This window comes from Cherax quadricarinatus, chromosome 55, assembly GCF_038502225.1.
Source record: "Cherax quadricarinatus isolate ZL_2023a chromosome 55, ASM3850222v1, whole genome shotgun sequence".
Classification (NCBI taxonomy): Eukaryota; Metazoa; Arthropoda; class Malacostraca; order Decapoda; family Parastacidae; genus Cherax; species Cherax quadricarinatus.
The window spans coordinates 3,702,201-3,729,580 of record NC_091346.1 but is presented as its reverse complement, the minus strand read 5'-3'; the positions used below and the strand labels follow the sequence as shown (position 1 = coordinate 3,729,580).

The following is a 27,380-nucleotide window of genomic DNA, read 5'->3' as shown; positions in this document are numbered from 1 at the left end:
GTGAAAGGGGACAACCTTGACGTAGACCCCTTCTCATCTGAATTTGTTCAAACCTTCCATTTACCTGCACCCTCAAGGATGCATCTTGATACAGTAATTTGGCCCATGAAATAATTTCCTCTCCAAACCCCTGCCATCTCATAATCTTCCATAACGCTTCCCGTTCTACACTATCATATGCCGCCTCCCAATCTATAGCCAACACCCCTCCCCCTCCCAATTTTACTCTTTCTTCAATAAAACTTCTAATCAAACCGTGCCCGTCATACATAGACCTTCCTGGCACCCCATATTGTCCCTTATCAATCACTTTACCCAGGACCTTTTTTATAATCATCACACAGCAAAATAGCACGATAGTCTTTGACTGTTATTAATGGCTCACCTTTAGGCACTAGTACGACCACAGCCATGCTTTGCTGTGCCCCTAAGACCCGATCCCGCTTAAGGATATTGAATAATCTTACCAAAAACCCTTTTAAAACGCTCCAATTTTGAAGATAAAAGTCGCTGGGCAACCCATCAATTCCTGGTGCCTTACCTAATTGCGCCCCGGATAAAGCTTCCCATGTCTCACACTCCGTTATCGGCCCTCCCAAAACGAATCGATCATGCTCTCTCAACTCACACCGCACAAACCTTCGAATGGACTGTAATGCTATTTTGCTTATTCCCACACTTTGCGTTTTCAACTTAACCCAAGCATCAATATACCCACTCATACCCTCAGTCGTCGTCAACACCTGATCCACTTTATACCCTTGCATACCTACCTGAACATTCAACCCCATTAACTCCATTGCCTTGCGACGTCTGTGTTGACTCCGCAACACACACGCCGACGGCCGATCTCCACACAAAACCTCCTCAATCCCGCCCTTAAGCCTTTCCCCATCAAACCTCTCATTTTGTAAATTTCGTATATGTTCCTTCAAACTTTCAATTTCAATAACAGGATAATTAGCATTAATTTGTGCATAGCATTCGCGCAACTGCCCCTCTAAATATTTTTGAAAACCGTATTGTAACTGATTATATCTCGTCACTCGATTAATATAATATTTCTTAATACGTTTTTTGGCTATCGTTTCCCACCAGTTAACCATGGCAACATCCCCTGGTGCTTCAACCACTAAACGATCCCACATATGTCCAAAAGACAAAAGACTATCCTCTTCCTTAAATAACCTTACATTTAATTTCCAAAATGATGGACCCCTCCGAGGCACACCCGCAATATTCACATCTATTACAACACCTCTATGATCCGAAAAAACCACATCTATCACATCCACCCTCCTCACAGTAACCGCACAAGGCACGTACATTCGGTCCAACCTTGCCGCATAACCTCGTTTAATGAAGGTATGCTCTACCATCCCTCCCCTCCCCCCGCACACATCCTTTAACCCCACCCCGGTCAATAAATCCCCCAATATACCCAAAGAACACCTCGCACCTCTAGGCTCCACATCTTTACGACGTATCACGCAATTCCTATCTCCGCCTATTATTGCAACATTCGGTAAACCACATAAAAAATAGACAAGTACGTCCTGAACAAATTTAGTTTCAATACTCTCATCACCCTCAGCCGGGCCATATACACATACTAAACTAATGGGAACCCTACCCCAGGTTCCATCCACTCTAATTACCCTCCCCTCCCCCCCTTCACTACGCCTTACTATAAACGGGCTAGGTTCCTTTACCAAAATGGCAGCCCCACCTTTCAAACGTGTTGCATGTTCCATGTATACATTATAACCACTCATATCCAACTCATAACCAGGCCTAAAATTATGTTCCTGTAAGAATACCACATCCACACCTAATCGCACCAAATACTCATTAAACCACTTAAGCTTCCTCTCAGCTCTCAACCCATTAATATTTATTGTAAAACACTTGAATTCAACAAATGGGTTTTCCTTTTGTCCCCGACACTGACTTTACCCCAGTTCGTTTTGCAACACCTCTGTCCCTCTCCCCTTTGTTGGGAATCACCTTTGCAATCCCTTGATCCTTGGGTTCACCATTCTCTGCTGCACCTCCACCCAAGACTTTTTCCCAGGGCGTTGGGCAGGAGTGAGCACATCATCAGAATCCGATGATGCTGCAGTCCTCTTTCGTGTCCCGCTCTCCACCTGCATTTGGACATCTGAAGCACCGTCCTGATGCACCTCCACCTCTACTGCATGCACCTTCAATCCTTTAGACTCTCTCGTCGACAAAACGTCATCTCCTGCCATACCATCATTCACAGCCGTCCCCCGAACTAAGCCTGGGTCTCCCACATGATCTAGGACCGATTTCTCTAACAAGACATCCAACGCCTTTACCAAAGACACCACCACTTCTTCACCCATATTAGGTATTCTCTCCTCTAAAACCTGATGTATGTCCAAAGACTGAGATTCTCCTTGTAGCGTTACAACTGGCGATTCGAGCTCCTTTTCTTTGTCCACCTCCTCACTCCATGACAATCGTTGTTGGGGCGGCGTAGCAAGAGGCTGTTCTCGCTCGTCGCCTACCTCGCCCACTGGCTGCCGTTGCCGTTGTTGTGCCGGGTACCCACTTCGTTTCCCACACTGCGCCGCGATGTGGTCATATGACCCACATAGCCAACACATACGTCGTTGCCCCACATACGTTACATAGACTTGAGTCCGTAATTCCTTCAACACGACATATGAAGGAATAGGATGTCGTAGAGTAATTTTAACAGTATATGTACCTTCCAGCGTACCTGCATACGGTCCAGTTGCCCATCTCCCTGCTGTGGCTATGTGAACCGTTCCATAATTACGCAGTTCACTGCTAATATCAAAATCAGTCGCCTCAAAAGGCACATTCCTGATTTTCACCCATGTGTATTGTCGAGATACATCATGGAGTTGCACCGACACAACTGTATTAACCGGTATGGTGGTCTCCTGATACTTGTCGACCACCGCCTCGTAGACTCGTGCAGACGTCATTTTATCGAAGATTCTCGTCGTTCCATTGAGTGCGACACCACATACCTCCTCATTTGCTATACCATAGGTATCGCGAATGATTGCTCGTAGCGATAAATCCATGTTGGATCCCGTGACAGCCCCACGGATCATCTCAATGCAGACAGTATTGATTCGTCTTCTGCTATTCAGCGCCATGTTGGAGAAAAAGTTTCCACCAACCAACGCTAGGGGCAGCTCAGTCAGGTAAACTGCGCAAAAGCCAACTCAATCAGGAGCGTCTGCGCAGCAGGTCCGCACGGCCCGGGAGCGATGCGGACAATAAATTGAGTCCAGTGACTTTCTTGATATGGTTCAGGATTGCTTTTTAAAACAGTTTGTGACATAACAAACTAGAGAAAACAACCCGCTTGACTTGGTTCTTGCCAAAAAAAGAATTACTAATCAATAATCTAGAGGCTAATGATGAGCTTGGGGAAAGCGATCACAAATAACTTAGTTTCAATATATCATGGAATTACCCAAATAACTGCAATCAAGTCTCTGCCCCAGACCTCTGCTTGGCCAACTTCATGGGATTGAGAAATTACCTGGGTGGGCTAAACTGGGATGACCTGACTATGGGTCAGGATGGTGGTGTTGGTTGTCAATATGATGCTTTTCAGAGCATAATTCTAGCTGCCCAGACAACTTTTGTTCCGAGTAGGGAAATTAGATCTAACAAAAATAATCCCAAGTGAAAAACAATAAATTAAAACATCTTATTGGTCAAAAGAGAGGCACATATAGGCATATCAAAAGAGGGGATGGGCAGCTAAGAAATCAATATATTCAATTACAGAAAAAAAAGGAATAAGAAAAGCAAAGAGGGATTATAAGGCTAAAGTCGCAAGGGATTCAAAGACTAACCCAAAAAGGTTCTTTCAGGTATACAGAAGTAAGATTAGGGACAAGATAGGCCCGTTAAGAGTAACTCAGATCAGATCACTGACAGTGATAAGGAAATGTGTGAATTTTCAACACTTGCTCTTAGTTTTTACTCAGGAAGATACTAGCAAAATTCCAGAAATCATTAATTATGACGAACAGGACGATAATAAACTATGCACGATTGGGGTAACTAGTGACATGGTCCTCAGACAAAGAGAAATTAAAACTTAACAATTCCCCAGGTTCTGATGAACTGTTTACAAGTGTTTTGGCTAATCTTTTCAATATATCACTACAAAGTGGCATAATGCCAGACAAGTGCAAAATGGAAAATGTAATACCTATTTACAAGGCAAGTGACTGGTCCTTAGCTTCGAACTATAGACGAATAAGCCTTACCTCCATAGTGAGAAAATTTATGGAATAAGTAATTGCCGAGGCAATTCATAGCCATCTTGAAAGGCATAAATTGGATAAGGAAGGAATTTCAGCACAGTTTTACAAAGGGGCGTTCCTAATTTTTTTCACTAATGCATTTGTTGCGGTAGATAATAGTATTGAATATGATATTGTGTATATGGACTTCAGTAAGGCTTTCGACAGAGTTCCACATCAGAGGCTATTGAGGAAATGTAAGGCACGCAGAATAGGAGGAGAAATTTTTTCCTGGGTAGAGGCATGGTTGACAGACAAATAGGCAGCAGAGAGTTTGCATAAATGAGGAGAAATCAGAATGGGGGACGTCACAAGCGGTGTTCCACAGGGATCAGTGTTGGGCCCCTTGTTGTTTACAATTTACATAAATGACATAGATGAGGGAATAAATAGCAATATAAGCAAATTTGCTGATGACACCAAAATAGGCCTTCCAATTCATTCTAATGAGGGCATTAAAGCACTCCAGGATGATTTGAACAGACTGATGCAATGGCCGGAGAATTGGCAGATGAAGTTAATATAGACAAGTGCAAAGTTCTAAATGTTGGACAGGTAAATAACCACGCCACATATAAACTAAATAATGTAGATCTTAATATTACTGATTGTGAAAAGGATTTAGGAGTTCTGCTTAGCAGTAATCTGAAACCAAGACAATGCATTAGTGTTCGCAATAAAGCTAACTGAATTCTGCTTCATATCAGGAAGTATAAATAATAGAAGTCCTCAGGTTGTTCTTGAACAATATATATCTTTTGGTTAGGCCTCATTTAGATAAGTTACACTCAACTAATTAACACACCAACACGGATCACACAGTTCTCAGCCACCCTAATTGACCACATACTTTGTAACCGCTCTGAGAACATTAGTCAGACTATGGAACAATACTCTTCTCCAGACTGAGGGACTGACCACCTCAAAACTTCAAGGGTGATGGACTGATTACATCGTCTTCAAGTATCTTCTGCTTCTATCAACTTTTCTGTATTCGACTGAAGAAGCCTACTGTGTAGGCGAAACGTTTCGAAATAAAGATACCTAACTGTTGCATATGTGTCTTACCTAACAACCTGTCGGTATTTTATACCATTCTAATGTTCACTAATTTGTGGGAGCTGGACAGCATAGGGATTTAATGTTAAGAATTAATCTAAGTCTGCCCGAAATGCCTAGCCATGCTAGGTGTCCTAGTGGCCCCCTCTGTAATTAGTATTTTATAACATGTAAGCCACACAATACCCAAAACCTGTAAACCCCACATTGTAACCCTTATAGATAAAAAACTTGAATTAATATCAATGAGGAAAGTCCAGATGATTCCTTTACTCAGGGACAGTACCTGAAGGATGTTAAATTTGAATCTGGACATTACTGGGTGCGACTTCCGTGGAAGCTGAACCGTTCAGAATTACCTACTAATTATAGGATGGCGTATGGACAGTTAAAGGGCTCAGTTGTTGACTGCATATAATGATATAATTAATAAACAGTTAAATAATAAATTGTTCCTACTTCAGGCGACGATAAATGCACACCTAAAGTGCACAGGTGGTCCACTGAGCGTAGTAATTGGGTAAATAATCTTATGTGGACAATTTCCAGGGTGTGATGTCAACTGAAGAGGAACTAATGATGATATATGAAAGGGTTAATGAAATAATGCAAGGTGCAAGGATGCCCTTGAGGGAATGGAACAGTAATTAGTGCATTTTGAGGGATCATTAAATAAAGATAGCCCTGGAGTTGAAGTGCCTATTTGCAGTAATGTACTGGGGCTGACTTGAGATACTGAAAGAGACTTGTTATTGTTAGTCTAATAATACCAGTATAAATTAACCCAGAGAGTATAGGCTTAGTGTCACACCTTACAATAAGAGGGAAATTGTTAATACATGAAGCATGGAAGTTTGAGTGTGCTTATGATGGAGACCTACCTGAGGAGTTAACAGGTGGAAAGAAATTAATTGATTATGTAAATAACAATGTTGGAGTTCCCAAGCCAGGTGGCCATTGAAGATGGGAAAATTGTACTCCATGTTATTTAAGTCGTCTAACAACGACCTCTGCCCGGCCGCAGTGTGGAAAATATTTTAATTTTCCGAATCTATAGTGCCTAATAAGTGTTTAATGTGTTGACATGGGTCAAAAAAATGTATTTGAAAATGAAATAGAACCAACAGGAAAGCTCTGCGCCTGCGCTGATGGGCAGGGGAGAGGTCGAGATGGGGCATCAGAGGAGCAGGAGTGGAATGGAGTTAACAGGCTGGGAAAGCATGGGACCAGGAAATTGGCATTCACGGCGGCCTAAGAATTAATACAGGCCTCACTTCATAATAGGAAGTGTCATAACTGTTCCTGGTGAAGAGTGAGGGAAGATTTACGGGACCACCATAATAAAGTGGTAAAATTAGTGAATAATGGTGGATGCCATGGAGTGTGTTAAGGGGAAAATACCTGTGATTTAATCATCACTCATCGGTCTCAGATCTTAATGAAGTGACCTCTAATGCACATAATAATTATGAGACATTAAATCGTCATGTGAATTGTAATGTAGTCACTGATAATAACACTAAGTTAAGAGAATGTGTGAAGTGAAATAAGTCGCCTTGCTCCGAGTGAACACGTGTAGACCTCGTGGTTCCTGTTCCGAGGATAGTGAAGGTTTTATGGAGTCCCGACTTCTAAACTGGGACAAACCAACAGATACCTCATCCTGCTGGAATAAGAACCGTGTCGGTGTAGCAGGACATCGAAATGAGATGGTGAATGGAGGAAATGAGCATCAATCACCCACAGTTAAGTAACCCTTCTAGTTATAGCAGACTGATAATGGCCAGTTAGGTATGTTGTAATTGGATAGGTTGTGTGTGATCCAGCTACATCAAGTGACCACCAGAGAATATCTGGTATAGTAGTGGTATTATATACACGTGTTTTTTCCTTGATAGATATATACATGTGCAACCTACCCCTCCCCCTTCATTCAGTTAAACTAATATAATCTATACAGTCCACAATTAATTAGTAGCGCTGTACTTGTGGGTGCTATCCAATTCATACTTGTCTTGGATAGATATGGATAAGATTGTGAGGTCGAAGGAACCACCTGCAGGGACCAGGGGTGGTTAAGTTTTCTCACATGTCTACACGGGGTGACTACAGTAAACAATATGGTTGTTGTCTCCCAATGAGATTACTTGTATGCATGTAACGTTGAGGTACATACAGGTAACCCCCAGTGGTGACATGTACTTAGCTCTGTGAAGACCTGTTTGTGTGCTCTCTGTGAATCTGAACCAGGATGCCCTCTCTTGAGCAACTTTACCAGCAGCTGAGAGAAGAGCTCAGAGTTGCTAAGATGGAGATACGGCGATTAACAGAGGAGAACAAGAGGATTCGTAGTAATCCTTCTGTTGTGAGTCCCCAGGTTAAGAGGGAAGCTTGGTCAGTGGCCGGGCAACATGGAACCAAGCTGAAGATCAAGAAAACGGTTGGAGAGGCAGAAACAACGAGAAACCAGAAGACTACCGTGGAAACTTCCAACCCATTCTCGGTGCTACCTGACGAATGTGAGTGTTCTACTGGGAATGCCACAACGAGCACCAAAGAAGCATTGGCAGACGTGAGTAAGACATCCCTAGAAACCCAAACGAAGACCATCGAGAACGTCTTGACGAATTCTACAAGTGGTGTAATGCTACCTGGCGAATGTGAGTCGACTACTCGGAACATCACGACGGACGACGCCAAGGAAGGTAAAAACATTGTTGTTGTTGGGGATAGCCAGATTAGGTACATGGATAGGGCATTCTGCTTGAAGGATAGGAGTAGGAGGCAGAGAATGTGTTTTCCTGGGGCTGGGATGAAGGATATTGTTAGCCATCTGGATGACATCATGAGAGGTAATGGGAGCAATCCTATTATCTGTCTCAGTGCTGGAGGCAACGATGTTGGCAGATGTAGGAGTGAGGACCTGATTAGCAGGTATAGGTCAGCAATAGAGATAATTAGGAGGAAGGGTGGGAAACCTGTCATATGTGGCATTTTGCCAAGGAGAGGAGTTGGAAATGAAGGGTTGTCCAGAGCAATTGGTGTCAATTGCTGGCTGGACAAATACTGTAAGGAAAATGCAGTAACATTCATTGACAACTGGGACCTCTTCTATGGCAGAAATGACATGTATGCCAGGGATGGGGTTCACTTATCTAGGTGTGGGGTGGGAGCACTGGCCAACGCAGTGGAGGGAGCTGTTAGGTCTTTAAACTAGGAATAGTTAGTGGTATGGGTTTTGGTGGGAAGTTGCAGGGTAGTAATATGAGTACTAGGAGAACTAGTAATAGGCAAAATGAGGTGGATATTGGAAAGCCAGTGGCACTAATTGACAAGGACAGTAATAGGTTTAGTGGAATAACAGAAAGGAGCAGGAAGGGTAAAGAGAGAGGAGGGTCTTTAAATATTTATTACACAAATAGTCGCAGTGCTAGGAATAAGATGGACGAGTTGAGACTAGTTGCTAGTGCAGGTAACATAGATATATTTGCCATTACTGAGACGTGGTTTAATTCAAAAAGTCGGGACATGCCTGCAGAATGTCACATTCAGGGTTTTAAATTGTTCCAAGTAGATAGAAGTATCGGGAAGGGGGGTGGCGTGGCATTGTATGTCCGAGATCGTTTGAACTGTTGCATAAAAACTGGTATTAAGTCTGAAGTAACACATACAGAGTCTCTTTGGATAAAATTTTCAGAGGGGCATGAAAAATTAATTTTAGGTGTGATATACCGTCCCCCAAATTTAGATAGGGACCAGGGGAGACTATTATCTTGCTGCTCAAAGAACGTTTATCCCTTACAAGGAAATTAAATCTAATAGAAATGACCCAAAATGGATGAATAATAGGCTGAAATATCTACTAGGGCATAAGAAAGGAATTTATAGGCGTATCAAAAGAGGCGAGGGTCATCTTATGAATCAGTATATTGACATTAAGAGGGACATTAAAAAGGGGATAAGAAAAGCTAAAAGAGACTATGAAATTAAAGTTGCTAGGGATTCTAAAACTAACCCAAAAAGTTTTTTCCAGGTATATAGAACAAAAGTCAGAGATAAGATAGGTCCCCTTAAAAATAACTATGGGCATCTTACTGACAAAGAGAATGAAATGTGCTCGATTTTAAATAATTATTTTCTCTTGGTTTTTACACAGGAAGACACTAATAATATTCCGGTAATTAATTTTTATAGTGGATCAGAAGAAGATAAATTATGTAACATCACAGTCACTAGTGAAATGGTTGTGAAGCAGATAGACCGACTGAAGCAAAATAAGTCACCGGGTCCTGATGAGGTTTTTTCAAGGGTTCTAAAGGAATGCAAAATGGAAGTCTGTGAACCATTAACTAATATTTTTAATTTATCTCTTCAAACAGGTGTAGTGTCTGATATGTGGAAGATGGCTAATGTAATTCCTATTTTTAGAACAGGGGACAAGTCGTTACCGTCAAATTACCGCCCAATAAGCCTGACCTCAATTGTAGGCAAATTACTAGAGTCAATTATAGCTCAGATTATAAGAAGCCATCTCGATAAGCATAGCTTGATTAATGATACTCAGCATGGATTCACAAAAGGCCGGTCTTGTCTAACTAATTTATTAACTTTCTTCAGTAAAGCTTTTGAGGCTGTTGACCACGATAAAGAATTTGATATTATTTACTTAGATTTTAGTAAGGCATTTGATAGAGTTCTGCACCAAAGACTGTTGAAGAAAGTAGCAGCTCATGGCATTGGGGGAAGGGTGCTCTCGTGGATCGAATCATGGCTCACAGACAGGAAGCAAAGAGTGTCCATAAATGGGGTTAAATCCGAGTGGGGATCAGTAACAAGTGGCGTTCCACAGGGATCAGTCTTGGGCCCATTGTTGTTTATAATATATATCAATGATCTTGATGAAGGAATTACTAGTGATATGAGCAAATTCGCCGATGACACGAAGATTCAAACGTAGATGTTAGGGAACTTCAGGAGGATTTAGACAAACTCTACTCTTGGTCAGAAAAGTGGCAGATGCAGTTCAATGTAGATAAATGCAAGGTTCTGAAGCTCGGGAGTGTTCATAACCCTAGTACTTATAAGTTAAATAATGTAGAACTTAGCCATACAGATTGCGAAAAGGACTTGGGTTATGGTAAGCAGCAACCTTAAACCAAGACAGCAATGCCTAAGCGTATGTAATAAGGCAAATAGATTACTGGGATTTATATCAAGAAGTGTAAGCAACAGAAGTCCAGAGGTCATACTGCAGCTTTATACATCATTAGTAAGGCCTCACCTAGATTATGCAGCTCAATTCTGGTCTCCGTATTACAGAATGGACATAAATTCGTTAGAAAACATTCAGCGTAGGATGACTAAATTAATACATAGCATTAGAAATCTTCCTTATGAAGAAAGATTGAAGACTCTTAAGTTACATTCACTTGTTAGACGAAGAATGAGGGGAGACCTGATCGAAGTGTATAAGTGGAAGATAGGTATTAATAAAGGGGATATTAACAAGGTCTTGAGGATATCACTCCAAGAGAGAACCCGCAGTAATGGATTTAAGTTGGATAAGTTTAGATTTAGAAAGGACATAGGAAAGTATTGGTTTGGAAATAGGGTAGTTGATGAGTGGAACAGTCTACCTAGTTGGGTTATTGAGGCTGGGACTTTGGGTAGTTTCAAATTTAGGTTGGATAAGTACATGAGTGGGAGGGGTTGGATTTGAGTGGGACTTGCACATCAGAGCTTATTTCTTGGGTAGCATTGAAAATTGGGTTGGTCAAATGCTTGTTAGTGGGATGAATTGTAAAGGACCTGCCTAGTATGGGCCAACAGGCCTGCTGCAGTGTTCCTCCTTTCTTATGTTCTTATGTTCTAAAACGGAATCACAACCCCTGCCGATAGCATGTGGAGTACTCCAAGGTAGTATTCTGGGTCCCTTATTATTCCTATGCTATGTTAATGACATGCCTATCAGTGTCAAGTGCAAACTCCTACTGTATGCAGATGACAGTGCTCCGTTAGTGTCAGGTAAAGACCCACAGGATATAGCTAATGTATTAACACTGGAACTGGAGTCCTGCAGCAAATGGTTAGTAAACAACAAACCATCGTTACACCTCGGGAAAACTGAAGCCATTCTCTTTGGCACGAAACAAACTGAGAAGGGTAAATAATTTTAATGTCCAGTGTAATGGGGAGCCCGTCACTTCAGTTTCCTCAGTAAGATATCTTGGAGTTCCTGTGAAAATTTGTCTGGACTGCCTCCAAGTGAGTCGCCTACCCTGGCAAGCTCTGTTGACACCGAGCTCTGAAGTCGGTACCTCAGCCTCACAAGTGGCTTATAGGACAGATTTTCATAAATGATTGATGTTGCAAGAAATCTCGCCTGCATGCACGTTTAAAGGACTGACTAACTTGGTGTTGCAGCATATATCCTGATCTTCAACCTCCCTAAGCTTAGCCCCTTTGGACTTCCCCTCAGAAACCACGTGCAACCGGGAGCCTTAATTCCTGCAATATTCAATTGTTATTAGTGACCTGCCTGCACCTCAGAAATTCCTATATCCAAGAGGGTGTGTATCCCCTAGTATAACTATGCAGACACGGACACTCGCTTCTAGACTGACAAGAGATGCTGGTATGTACTGGGCATGCACTGCCAGCTGCACAAAGGCCCACAGTTCAACTCACAGCTTTCCCCAGAAACTGGCCAGAATCCTATGATAGAGTGGAGGTCTTGTCTTACTGTATGGGCCTGACGGAGGAGGTCATCTACGGTACATCGAGGTGCCTCTACCAGATTTCCCCAGATCTCATATGTGAAGACACGTGGGGGGCGCCGTCTGCTGATCATGGCACGTCTTGTCCAGGTGATGTCTGGTCTAAGAAGAGAGAGCTAGCGTCTTTGAGACCCACGCCTCATCGTTCAAACTTGGGATGCCAGTTCTCCCTAGCTAACTAAACCTAGTGTTTACCTACATTATTGGCCTATTACTACCTATGTTAAGGTCTTAGGTCTACATTATTATTATCTACAGTTGCCTTAATAATCCTAACATTAGTGTACTAGCAGTAAAACTACCTTCTTCTTCCCTGAAGGGTAAATCTATAAATCAAGAAGTACCTACCATCCACCCACGCCAACTCGGGAGAGAATGTTTGTGTTGGGTGAAAGGGCCCTCGAACAGTGTGTTTTTCCCCGTTGGGACTTCTTGGGCCGAATAAGTTCCAAAAGTCCCCTTTGATCCATGCATGTCAGGAGAATTGATAAGGTATAGTGTAGTAAAGTAAGTGAATGCCAGACTGAAATTCCTCTATAGACAAGCACAGTGTCTACCTACTGAAGCTTGCAGGACTCTGTCTAGCCCTTATACAATGTCATATGGATTAACTCTTGCTCATCATGGTACTCTGCCTTGACAAAAAAAAAAAAAACTGAAAGACTGCAAATCATCCAGAACAAAATGGTAAGATTCATCCTGGACCTGGGTCCAAGAGAGTAGGCCAGGATGAATTACAGCAATTGGATATGCTGAATGTTGAAGACAGAGTAAAACACCTGAAGCTAAATCATGTTTATAAAATTGCTCACAAACAGTGTCCAGAATATCTTGCTGCCAATTTTGTCAAGGTTGAGAATCAAAGCAATCATAGTACTAGGAGGAGAGAGCACAACTTTGTAGTACACACAGTCAGTGGCCAGGCTTCAAACACCTTTTATTGTACAGCAATAAAGGAATGGAACAGACTGCCCACACTTGTCAAAGCCAGTCATAGCATGAACCAGTTTAAGAAGAGTGCCAAAAGATGTCTGATGAATGTAGCTACAGAAAGGGAAGGGAATGTTTTTTTTTTTTTTTTAGCTAACACGCTTGTAATTTTATGTGTAATTTTACCTTATTCCCAGTAATGACCCTCGTACTGTAGATAGTCTTAATGACCCTCGTGTAGTAGATAGTCTTAATAGTATGATAATAAGATTTTATCTCCTTTATAGAATCATAATAAGATATTATCACCTTTATATTATAATAATAAGGTAAAAGGACCCCAATGGAAATAAGTCACTCTGTCTGACTTTTTTGGGTTGTCGCAGGTACTTTACACACATGCTGCTATGTATGATGATCTATGTAACTGTATTTGTGTATACCTGAATAAACTTACTTATTTACTTAGTTCTGGTCACCATATTACAGAATGGATATAAATGCAGTGGAAAACGTACAAAGGAGGATTACAAAGTTAACTCCATGTATCAGAAATCTTCCCTATGAGGATAGACTGAATTTGCACTGTCTAGAAATGCATAGAATTAGGGGGGATATGACTGGATATGACAGGATTAAATAAAAGGGATGTAAATAGCTTGCTAAAAATATCTAGCCTAGACAGGACTCGCAGCAATGGCTTTAAGCTGGAAAAATTAAGAATCAGGAAGGATATGCGAAAGCACTGGTTTGGTAATAGAGTTGCGGATGATTGGAACAAACTCCCGAGTACCGTTATAGAAGCTAAGACGTTGTGTAGTTTTAAATATAGGTTAGATAAATACATGAGTGGGTGTGGGTAAGTGTGAGTTGGACCTGACTAGCTTGTGCTACTAGGTCAGATGCCGTGCTCCTTCCTTAAGTGAAAGTGACCTGACCTGACTATGTTAGGGTATTTACTTAAGTCAGTAGGAGAAGTGGACTTTCCTCGCATGGCCAGTAAGCCTGCTGCAGTGTCCTTCCTTCTTATGTTCTTAAATCCCAACAGGGAGGCATAGAATTAACTAAGCTTCTTTACCTCTTTATAAAACTTGTCCAGATTGAACCAGTGGATAGCAACAGAAGACGTGACCAGCTCAGCAGACTCATCTTCAACAGGAAGGCGCTCAGCTATTCCCTCTCTGTAGAATAAAAGGAATCTATATATATTTATACTGACATAAAAAAATCGTGGTTGGAATCTGAGACCTTTTAGAAATTAAAAATTAAATTAAAATTCTTTATTTCTCTGTTAATATTACAATGTGGGGTTTACATATTATAACATATTATAAAATACTTATTATAAAGAAGGCCGCTAGTATGCTTAGGTATGCCTAGGTATTTCGGGCAGACTAATACTAGTTCTTACTTTATATTGGCACATGATATGGATCATACTGGTATTAAGGTTAACTAGATATACAAAACTGAGGTAGTTCAAAATATTTAAGAACTTAACAATTAGTTTATCTATTAATGAAAATGGTCTCGATTTGGTATGATATAGTTTCTATATTGAAGTGTCTTAGGCAAACTTATGACTAGCTTAAGAATTATGAAGCAACAGCTGTATTCAGAATTTTATGTTTACAATCATGTGTAAAGGACCCCAATGGAAATAATTAAAGGACCCCAATGGAAATAAGTCACTCTGTCTGACTTTTTTGGGTTATCCTAGGTTCTCTACACATATGCTGCTATGTATGATAATTCTATGTAACTGTATTGTGTATACCTGAATAAATTTACTTACTTACTTACTAATTAGGGGGAGTCACAGTTATCAATAAGTGTATTTTGTTTTGGATATGTGCAAGATAAGGTCGTTTTCATGTGTTAAGTTACCTGTGGGGTGTGTAAGGGAGATAAGATGTTTTTTTTAACGGTGCTTTTGAAAATGGTGGTTGTGTCTGCAGTTCTTGAGTTTTCAGGCAGGAAGTTCCAGATTTTAGGCCCTTTTATGTACATTGAATTTTTGTATAGATTTAGCCGGACACGGGGAATGTCAGAGATGTTTGTCTTGTATTATGTCTATGAGTCCTGTCACTACTATCAAGGAAGTGTTTTAGTTCAGGGTTAATATTGGAATTTATGGTTCTGTAGATGTAGATTACAGAGTAGTAAGTGTGGATGTTCTGAAGAGTGAGTAAGTTTAGGTCTTCGAAGAGTTGGGGGGGAGGAGGTGTGTTGCCTAGCATTGGATTGCGTGATAATTCTTATTGTGCCTTTCTGTTGGGTTATTATTGGCTTTAGGTGGGTAATTGCTGCTGAGTAGGGCTGATTGTGGTACGTAGTAACGTATCTTAGAGAGGATCCCAACAGTTTTGAATACTTTTTTTGTTATGTGCTGGATATGGGTGCTGAATTTCAGGTTGCTGTCGAGGTGTAGGCCCAGGAATTTGCCCGCGTTATGTTTAGCAATAAGAGTGTTGTTGATCTTAATGTTAAGTTGTGCATCACCTGCTCTGTTACCAAACATAATATAGAAGGTTTTATCAGTGTTGAGTGTAAGTTTATTAGCTGTCATCCATGTAGATATTTTTAGTTGTTCCTCGTTAACAATGGTGTTGAGCATGGCAAGATTTGGGTGGGAGATGAAACAAGCCGTGTCGTCAGCAAAGAGAATTGGCTTCAGGTATTGTGATACATTAGGAAGATCATTGATGTATGAGAGGAAGAGCAGGGGACCAAGTACACTTCCCTGTGACACTCCAGTATCAAGTGGTCCTGTTGAGGTTGTATCTTTAATGGTGACATACTAATACCTATTAGTAAGGTAGGATTTGAAATATGCAAGTGCATGGGCTCTTAAACCATAATGGTCAAGTTTGTGGAGTAGGATGCCATGGTTTACTGTGTCGAAAGCTTTCCTTAGGTCAATAAAAAGTCCTAATGGATATTCCTTATTTTCCAATTCTGTGTAAAGCAGGTCTATCATTTTTACAATTGCATTGTTAGTGCTTTTATTTTTTCTGAAGCCAAACTGGCAGGGATTGAGTATGCTTTGTGTTGTTATAAACGAGTATCATCTCTTGTGCACGAGTTTCTCGAAGATTTTGGATAGCAATGGTAACTTTGACATTGGTCTATAGTTGTTTACATCTGTGGGGGTCACCATCTTTGTATATTGGTGTAACCCTTGCTGTTTTGAGTAGTGTCGGGAAAGTGCTAGTTTCTTGTGATTTGTTAAAAAGTAATGAAATAGCATGCGAAAAGACATGGGCCGCTCGCCTGTATAATACTGGTGGGACTTGACAGATTCCCTGATTTATTTTTAGGTGACTTGATTATCATGGTGACTTCAATGGGCTCAGTAGGTGTAAGATAGAAGGAGGTTGGGAAATTCCCATCTAAGTAATCACTTACTCGGGCGTTCGTTTTACTGGCGAGATTTGATCCTATGGTTGAGAAGTTATTTATCTTGTTTCCTGTATCAACAGGCTGTAATGGTGTTTCGATTGGTGTAGTTAGAACAGTATCCCTAGTTTTTTTTCAGTTTGTGGGTGCCCAGAATCTGTGATTGTTTTCCAGGTCTTTTTTATATCTCTTGTTTCAGTGAATCTGCTGGAGTAGTACAATTGTTTTTTTAATAGTTTTGCGAGAATTGATGAAGTGTTTAATAATATCTTTGTGTATTAAACCCCGTCTATATTGCTTTTCATATTGATGTTTCTTGTTAATGGATTTCAGTATACTGCTAGTTAGCCAAAGACAACCTATCCATTTGCTCATAATCTGTTTGGTTTTTATAGGACAATGTTTGTTATATAGTCGAAGTAATTTATTAAGAAATATGTCTGTCCACTCATCGATTTCATTGGCATTGCAGAATTCTGTAGCCCAGTTAACCGTCTCTAGCTCTGCTGTGAAGTTACTTATTGAGGCCTCGTCATGGAGTCTAAATTAAACTTTGTTGTATTCCAGTGGTGGTTTACCAATGTTTGTTAAGAGGAATATGGAAAATTTTATAGGGGGTTACCTGTATGTACCTCAACATTACATGCATAAAAGTAATCTCATTTCAATTCAATTCAAATTCAATTCAATTAAAAGTTTATTCTCTATAAGGATTACAATGCTGAGTTTACAGAATTTGGTTATTGTGTGGTTTACATGTAGTAAAATAATGATTACAGAGTGTACCACTAGAACACCTAGCATGGCTAGGCATTTCGGGCAGACTTAGTTTAATTCTTTATTTTAAAATATTACAAATTATGAGGTAAGTTGGTATTATGGCTAAGTGACTAAATACTAGTTTGTGAGTTTAGCAATGTGAATGCTTTTGCTTTGGCACAGTACATAGTTTCAGTATTGGAGTATCACAGGATTCATTATTTTAAGATTGAGATTAATATTTCTGTTTATGGTCAAATGGGTGAGTGAGTGTAAGTGTGAACCACCAGGTGGTATTCGTGTAGTTAGTTGATGGGGTGTATCAGGGAGATAAGATGTTTTCTAATGGTAGTTTTGAAGGTGATGAATGTGTCTGCAGTTCTAGAGTTCTCAGGTAGGGTGTTCCAGATTTTAGGGCCTTTGACATACATTGATTTTTTGTAAAGGTTTAGTTGGACACGGGGAATGTCGTAGAGATGTTTGTGTCTGGTGTTATGCCTGTGGGTTCTGTCAACTATCAAGAAAGCGTTTTAGGTCATGGTTGATATTGGAGTTTAAGGTCTTGTAGATGTAGATTGCACAGTAGTAAGTGTGGATGTACTGAACAGGGAGTAAGTTTAGATCTATGAAGAGTGGGGAGGGTGTGTTGCCAGGGATGGGATTTAGTGATTATTCTTACTGCAGCTTTTTGTTGGGTTATTATTGGCTTTAGGTGTGTTGCTGCAGTTGATCCCCAAGCACAAATAGCATAGATAAGGTGTGAAGGCTTATTTAGCCCTGTAACAACTTCAGTAAGTATTACTAAGGCTGGCTCCTCCTCAGGAAAATTAATGAATAGAAAAAGAAATAATAACAGACAAACATAAACACTTTATTATATAGAAATTTAAAATATAAAACACTTAAATATGAAATATTAATCCTTCATTAAAGAAAATGAAAAACGAAAACTGTAAATGATAACTGAATTCAATGCTTATATATAGGGGTGTCTGGTGTTGGTGACACTGTGTTGTTGAAATCGTAGCCGTTGCTGATGATGGGGGGGGGATTCGCAGGTGTTGGTTACGACCCACTGGCTAGTTCTTCACAGTATAGCCTTGAGTATTCTATCCCGATGACAGGAAAGCAGGTTCTTTACCGCTGCAATGATGAGGGGTTACGTCCTGCAATTTCATGCAGGTGCACGGGTAATTAAATCCAAAAAGGGGAAGTCTCAGGACGTTAGTCCATCTCCATCAGTTTTCCTCGTTGATTGGCAGGTGACCCCCTCTGTCATCCAAGAGTAGTACTGGGAGCTGTGAGTCTAGTAATTACCGTTTGGACCAGAGCCCCACACGTCACCTTTCGGGGGGGGGAGAAGGAGGGGAAGGGATAGCGGGAGCTAGACTGACCCTACCTTAACAAGCAGCCGGCAGTCAAACTATCACTTTAGGGGTGGGGAAAAAAAGGCGGGAATAGCGGGAGCTTGACTTACCCTACCTTAACAAGTAGCCGGCAATGAAACTATTGTTACTATATACTCCCTCGCTACTCCTATCTATTGAACTTTTCCCTCACACTCCCCCATAGCAAGACTTATAGTCCAGGAGTATAAGAAGAATAGGCGAGGAAAAAGTTCTAACATATGGAAGTCGCGTAAGGCAAGAAATCTTCTACTGACTGTCACGACTTAAATAGTCAGAGAAATAATTGGATGAACCATTGATATACACAATATGGAACTTAAAAGCCTGGAGTGCCAATGTCCACCTCAAGAGGCGACTGTTGGTTCCCTTAAAAGTTTCTAGGTATATCAAAGGTTTGTGGTCCGTTTCTAAAATGAATTCTTTTCCCAGCAAATAAAATTTAAGTTTGGAGATACCCCACACAAGGGCCAAACATTCCTTTTCTATGGTGGAGTATCTCATTTCTGCAGGAAGGAGTTTCCAGCTTAGGAAGCATACAGGGAAGGGAGTACCATCATGGTATTGTAGTAGCACTGCACCTAAGCCAGAATTGGAGGCATCAGTTCTTAAACAAAATGTTTTATTAATATCTGGAATCTTAAGTATAGGGTCTTTCGAAAAGATACTTTTAATCTCATTAAACTTTTCCCAAGCTACGTTGGAAAGTTCAAGAGGTTCCTTCACAGACTTTTTAAGGAAGTCAGATAAGATGCCTGTAAGATCGGTAAGGTTCGGGATAAACTGTGCATAAAAATTTACAGAACCAAGAAAGCTACGCATGAGCTTCTTGGTTTTGGGGAATTTAAATTCTAATAAAGATTTGATCTTACTGGGGAGAGGCTGCAGAGAGTTATTAGAAAGTATCAGTCCAAGATATCTAATCTTGTTATACCCAAGGAAGCATTTCTTTGGCTTGGCAGTGAGGCCATGTGAGCAAAACCCAAGCAAAACTGATGTTAATGTTTGGATATGTTCGCCCCACATGGATGTCATTACGTAAATGTTATCAAAATAAACAAACATTTGGCATATTACCCAAGACCTTTCTCATCAGTCTCACGTAGGTAGCACAGGTAGTTACCAAACCGAAGGGCATAGTTCTATATTGCATCAGTCCTTGGTGTGTAGGAAAAGCGGTGTACTGCTTAGAAGAAGGATCTAACATCACTTGATGATATGCCTGAGCATTATCAATCTCTGAAAAGAAGGAAGAGTCATAAAATTTGTGTAGATCGCTATCTATTAAGGGCATAGGCTCAGCATCCCACCGAGTTATAGCATTAAGGCCTCTGAAGTCAATAGCAAGTCTACATGAATTATCCTCCTCCTTAACCATGACTATTGGTAAACAATATGAAGATACTGAAGGTTCAATGATCTTTAGTTTTAATTTGTCTACCTCTCGGTCAAATGCATCCCTAAGGTGAACTGGAACTGGGTATAATTTTCGTTTGATAGGATTGTCCGTCACTAAGTCAATCTTATGGACTACCGTGGAGGTAACACCTAGAATATCAGTAAAGACGTCTGAAAAGTTACTCACACATTGAAGTAGTTCATGTCTCTTATGGTCATCCAAAGATTCATTAATATTAATGTTGGAGTCGTTGGTTGCGCCCGAGTGGTCAAGAGTCACCAAGTCATGTAGTTCTTCATCATAGTCTGAGTTAGAGGTGTCAATTACGCACACCTTACATTCTTCAGTTGTCTTATCAAGTTCGTGTGGAAAAACTAAGTCAAAGTTATTAAGGCAGTTAACCGAATTTCTTCGGTAATATTTCTTAAGCATGTTGATATGATAAAGCTTAGGTTTCCCCTTGACATCTATGAGGTAGTCAACTTTCCCACAAATTTTTAATACTTTATATGGACCTTCCCATGCTACTAATAATTCATTTGACTTGATCGGCAAAAGTACAAGAACTTCATCCCCTACTTTAAAACTTCTCCTCTGACTTTTGGAATCAAAATAGGTTTTATACTGGTCCATTGACAAGCTTAGGTTTTTCGAAACTGTCAGAGGTCTCCTCAAGTTTAGATCTAAGGTCAAGGAGAAACTGGTAAGAAGACTGAACCTCAGCATTTACCTTCTCATTAGTCCATAAGTCATGAAGGATGGACAGTGGACCTCTGACCTGTCTACCATAGAGAAGTTCAAAAGGTGAAAACCCCAAAGAGTCACTGGGAACTTCCCTCATGGCAAACAAAGCACAGGGTAGGTAACGATGCCACTCCTTAGGTTTAAGGGAGCAAAGTTTCCTTAAAATGGACTTGAGAATCGAATGCTGGCGCTCAATCCTCCCATTACAGCTGGGATGATAGGGTGTGGTGAAGAGAGGCTTCACTCCCAGAAGTTGGTATAGATGTTGCATTAAGTCAGATGTGAATTGTGTCCCACGGTCAGACAAAATTTCTCTAGGGATGCCCACTCTGGAGAAGATGGACAAAAGGGCTTCAGTCACCTCTGTAGTAGTTATGGTTTTTAAGGGAACGGCTTCAGGGAAGCTCGAAGCATAATCAACTAATGTTAATATATATCTATGTCCCCCAGATGAAAGTGGAGATAAAGGACCAACGATGTCAATAGCTACTCTTTCAAAAGTTACCGTAAAGACAGGCATTTTGACCATAGGTACTCGCCTAGTACCTCGGGAGGATGACAGTTGGCAAACTTTACACGATCTACAATAGGTAGTGACATCTGAGGACGTTTTTGGCCAAAAATAGGTTTCCCTAATTTTATTTAAGGTTTTACGATGCGAGAAATGTCCGGCCACTGGCACGTCATGAGCCATTTTAAGAACAGTCTCTCTGCATTGACTTGGAACAACTAAGATGGAATAGTCTGTCTCATCTGAATTTAATTTGAATACTGACTTGTACAAGATACCTTTTATATATTCAAATTTATATGAAAAGTTTTTTCTTTGGATAACTTGATTTTCTTTAGCGGCATTATGGCAATTCTGAAGAGACGGGCAATTACGTTGTAAATTGACAAAGGAGTCCTTCGATATGTCTAAAGGCTTAAAGTCAGGGAAAATCAAAGGATGGACAGTAGGAGAAGCCTGGGTTTTGGTCTGAGCCCTAGTCAAGACATTTGTAGTATCGGAGGTGATATCTTCTCTTTCATCTAATAAGTGAACCGGTGATCCTACTGCCTCGCTTTCGAGAGTAGCATCACTGGTTTTTAATCCCACATGAATCTCACGAGACATTGTCTCATCTGAAGTTTCGAGGGGCTTCTCTGACTCTACAGAAAGAAGATCTGAAACACCTATGTCCATCTTAGGTGATGAAAGGTCAACCTCAGAAGGAAGAATGACACCTTTTACATTACCTATTAGTACGGAGCAAGAAGTGATGGGAGCTAGTACGGCTTCAGACCAACCTGTGAACCATTTAGACCTAATGTAACAACGGATGGTAGGAAAAGTGTCCGTACAGCCCAAGTAGTCTGAAAGTATAGCAGAGGAATGAGTTTCTTTAAGGTTAGGGAACAGCTTATCAGAAATGACTATACATGTGCATCCAGTGTCTCGTAAAATGGTAGATACATTAAGTCCATTAACTGTTCCTGAACAGAAGGGTGCTTGGTCATTACAGTCTTTAAAACATTTTCCAACTTTTTGGACCTTCTTAGGACAATCTGGACGTGTATGTCCCTTAACACCACACAAATGACAAACAGGAATAAAAGAAGTCATTTTACTTTCCACTAGAGGCTTTGATTTCTTCAGGTCTGATGAACCCTTGCCCTTAGGGTTCGATCCCTTTAGGTCTTTATAGGAATTGTGAGCCTCAGCATACAGGTCAGCAGCCTCAGCAACTTCCTCAGCTTTAATCAGGTTACGTTCTCTGATGAATGTTCGTATCTGATGGGGAAGAGCTGTCAGGAACTGGTCAGCAACCATGAAGTCTCTAAGAGATTCATAACTGTGATCAATTCCTGAACTCTCTATCCAAAAGTCGAACAAACGAAAGAGTGTTACCTGTAACTGCTGAAAGTTCTGGCCAGGCTGTAAGGTGGCATACCTGAAATCTTTCTTGTAAGAATTAGTGGTTTTTGGATATGCTTTAAGGATTGCCTTCTTCAGTAGGTTATAATTACATATGATATCCTGCGACAAAGTTGCATATATATTCAAGACTGTACCAGAAAATAACATTCCTAACCTGGTAGCCCAGGTGTCAGCAGGCCATTCACAGAGGGTAGCGGTATTTTCAAACCTGATAATGTATGAAGTTATGTCTTCGCCCTCTGTGAAGGGAGGTAAATTAGGTGTTGGAATATGTGCACTGACTGCACGTTGTTCCATTACTCCTTCCTCTAATTGTTGTGAGAAAGTTAACTTTTTATTCTCTAATTCCAAGCAAGCTTGTTCGACCTCACGATCCTTTTCTCTCTCCCTTAACTCATATTCTCTATCCTTTGCTCTTTCCTCAAGTTCCCTTAATTTAACTTGTTCCTCACATACTTTAGCTCTTTCCTCACGATCAAGTCTATCACGCTCTTTTTTGTCTTCTCTTTCGATTCTCTCTCCTTTTCAATTCTTTCCTAGATTTTAGCACTAATGAAAGATTCTAAATTTTTCCCTGTTATTCCTAACTTCCAGCGTTCATCCAAAACTGGTATTCCTCCATATTTGCAAGAATAACTTAAACTACCAGGGGAAAATGAAACAGGTATTAAAGAAAATGGAGGGTTCAATTCCTGCTCCACTAAAACCGTAAATAAATCAGAAAGCTCGATCCCTACTTCAATTAAACAATATGTATTAATGAAAACGAAGGGTTCTATGCTGGCTCCGAGCAAACAGTAAGTAGAATGGGGTCCCTTGACCATCCAGTCTTCTCACCAACAAATCAAGAGTGTCCTATGACAGTTCCCTTGATATAATAAAGAGCTCAATGAAACAATTTGTCACTGGAAAATCTCGGGTCCCTAGAGTCTAATCCTCCAAAGTGTTTCAAGCTCACACAAAAAGATGGTAGAATTAAATATTATATCCTGCCTGACTTGACTTACAATAAATTGAGACTATAACAATCACCAATTCTTTTAAATACCTGTACTGTAGTCCTACCATAGAGAATGATTACTCATGGCTGGTGGTAACCGTCTGTGGTATGCAGCGTTGAAGTTCCAATGGTAGATTCGAGATGGAGTTGAATCTTGATTCTGTAGAGTTGATCCTGGCAAGGTCGCCACTTGTGAAGGCTTACTCAGCCCTGTAACAACTTCAGTAAGTATTACTAAGGCTGGCTCCTCCTCAGGAAAATTAATGAATAGGAAAAGAAATAATAACAAACATAAACACTTTATTATGTAGAAAATATAAAATATAAAACACTTAAATATGAAATATTAATCCTACATTAAAGAAAATGAAAAATAAAAAATGTAAATGATAACTGAATTCAACGCTAATTTAACACTTGGGTGTCTGGTGTTGGTGACACTGCTTGTTGAAATCGTAGCCGTTGCTGATGATGGGGGGGGGTCGCAGGTGTTGGTGACCACCACTGGCTAGTTCTTCACAGAAAATCGCCGTGATTATTATCCCGATGACAGGAAAGCAGGTTCTTTACCGCTGCAATGATGTGGGGTTACGTCCTGCAATTTCATACAGGTACACAGGTAATGAGATCCAAAATGGAGAAGTCTCTGGACGTTAGTCCTTCTCCTGTTCTGCTCGTTGATTGACAGGTGACCCTCACTGTCATCCAAGCTGAAAAGATAGACAGGTTACCCACTGCTTAAATAATCACTCTCCATGGCAGTGTACATTACTCAAAAGACGTGGTGATTATTACAACAGTCAACATAGAGCAAGGCTGAAAGGACTAAGTTTATTATTGGTCAAAAGTGAAGCTTTTAACCAATAAATCCACTAGAATACAAGGAAGGCATGTACTTACAGTAGTGTTGGGAGCTGTGAGTCGAGTGATTTACTGTTTGACCAGAGCCCTACACGTCACCTTTCGAGGGGGGGTGGAAGAGGGAGGGGAAGGGATAGCGGGAGCTAGACTGACCCTACGTTAACAAGCAGCCGGCAATCAAACTATCACTTTAGGGGTGGGGGAGAAAAGGCGGGAAAAACGGGAGCGTGACTTACCCTACCTTAACTAGTAGCCGGTACTGAAACTATTGTTACTATATTGCTACTCCAATCTATTGAACTTTACCCTCACACTAGCTAACACGTTCCACTTTCTCATAAGAATCTGACCTCATCATGTGTGCTACATTTCAGTTCTATATATTAGTATTAATTTAATGTATATAGTTCAAGGGCGGCCACAATATATATACTCTTTTATTTATAGTTGCAGGGGTCGATTCGCAGCTCTTGGCCCCTTCTTCGTTAGTTGCTACTAGGTCCACTCCTGCTCCAAGAGCCTTATCGTACCTCATCTTAGAGCAATGAATGAATCCTGCTTCCACTACTTAAGTCTTCAGATTGTTCCACTTCTGACAACTCTTAAGGCTGAAGAAATACTTTCTAACATCCCTGTGACTCACTTGAGTTAACTTCGTGTTCATTCGCTGCTCGTCTTTTGGAGTGAGCAGACGTGCACCTGCTGCCCTCTCTCGGTGATTGGAAGGCTTCCTCTTTTTTCCAACATGGCGCTGGGTGTGAAGAGAGTAAATACTGTGGGTATCGAGATGGTTCGCGGGGCGATTTCGCCACAAGCTGCTCCCCTGCTGTTGCCATTAATCATCCGAAATACATGTGGAATAGAGGATGGTGAATTATATGGTGTAGCACTCAACAGTGCATATAGGGTGTTCAAGTTGTTGAACGCCGGCATCTATGAGAGACTGGTGGAGAAATACCAGGATGTCTGAGTGGACGTCAATTCCATGGTGAGCATCTGCCTTCATGATGTCTCCAGGCACTATACTTGGGTTACACTGTGAAATGTATCATTTGAGGCAGATGGAACGAAGTTATGCAACGTTTCCGATGACTATGGGGCCGTTCACCTGGCCCAGCCCGGCAAGTGGGTGGAAGGTGCACATGCTGGGCTCCCAGAGGGCACGTTCTCACTGAAATTGTTATGGCATCCCATACCATCATATGTGACGTTGGAGGCCTTTAGGACACAGGTCATGGTGTCTTATGCTGGGCAACAAAGGACTTTTCATCAGAGTACAAAACAAATTCTGGCCACAAAATAGAGCGAAACACCAACATCAAAGACCTGGGAGTGATCATGTCGGAGGATCTCGCCTTCAAGGACCATAACATTGTATCAATCGCATCTGCTAGAAAAATGACGGGATGGATAATGAGAACCTTCAAAACTAGGGAGGCCAAGCCCATGATGACACTCTTCAGGTCACTTGTTCTATCTAGGCTGGAATATTGCTGCACACTAACAGCACCTTTCAAGGCAGGTGAAATTGCCGACCTAGAAAATGTACAGAGAACTTTCGCGGCGCGCATAACGGAGATAAAACGCCTCAATTACCGGGAGCGCTTGAGGTTCCTAAACCTGTATTCCCTGGAACGCAGGAGGGAGAGATACATGATTATATACACCTGGAAAATCCTAGAGGGACTAGTACCGAACTTGCACACGAAAATCACTCACTACGAAAGCAAAAGACTTGGCAGACGATGCACCATCCCCCCAATGAAAAGCAGGGGTGTCACTAGCACGTTAAGAGACCATACAATAAGTGTCAGGGGCCCGAGACTGTTCAACTGCCTCCCAGCACACATAAGGGGGATTACCAACAGACCCCTGGCAGTCTTCAAGCTGGCACTGGACAAGCACCTTAAGTCAGTTCCTGATCAGCCAGGCTGTGGCTCGTACGTTGGTTTGCGTGCAGCCAGCAGCAACAGCAACAGCCTGGTTGATCAGGCTCTGATCCACCAGGAGGCCTGTTCACAGACCGGGCCGCGGGGGCGTTGACCCCCGGAACTCTCTCCAGGTAAACTCCAGGTAAACTTGGAGGCGTTGTGGTGCGTTTGATCACATGGCTGTGTATTGTGAGCAACAATCTCGATTCCATGGCCTAGAACACAGTGCTGCAGAGGACTCTGGGCAAGTCGGACATGCCCTGGAGTTATAGGAAGGACGTGGGCCTGGTCATCTGTGGAGTAAGAAGGTGACATGGACAGAGGTGATGGAGGGCGAGGACCTGAAGGCCCCTGTGGCTGGGGGCCCTACGGGATCTATTTTGCCTAATGGTGGGGGATGGCCTGCTTCGGTGGTGGAGGCCATCGATGAGGTCCTAGAAATGGTGATCAACTCGCTGTTTACCCAGTCAGATGGGGAGGGTGATAGGGCAATGAAAACTGGTGTGAGAAATACTGTTGACCAGTGTGGGCAGCACAAGGAGCCCAATGAATTGGTGGTGTCTCGAGGGGTGATGTGCCCTGATGGCATGGGGGTTGGACTTGTGGTGGAGGTAGAGATTCACTGTGAGGAATCACAGGAGGTGGAGATGGGGGTGGATGGGGTCACGCGCAAGCGTGAGGCCATGACATCGGATTCAGATGATGTCCTGACCCCAGCACAGAGGACTGGGAAGGTGGTGGTGGTGGAAGCAGGTGGAGGTGATCCCTCGGGGACTCGGGCCTGGAGGTGGTCTGTGGGGGGGGGAAGGTAAGAACTGCCAGTAGGGACATGAGTAAAGGAGGTCCAAAAGGGCATGGTGGTGTTGTGAG

The 27,380-nt window shown here is 41.5% G+C and overlaps 1 protein-coding gene across 1 annotated transcript in view; it reads right to left on the bottom strand.

Annotated features, from left to right (window-relative positions):
- The window catches only part of LOC128699006 (putative methyltransferase DDB_G0268948), a gene marked incomplete at its 3' end in the record, with an annotated part of 108,342 nt that overhangs the window by 29,482 nt on the left and 51,480 nt on the right, over positions 1 to 27,380 (bottom strand). The window contains 1 exon segment of the mRNA XM_070096786.1: positions 14,169 to 14,271. Within this exon segment, the coding sequence (XP_069952887.1) occupies positions 14,169 to 14,271 (103 nt within the window).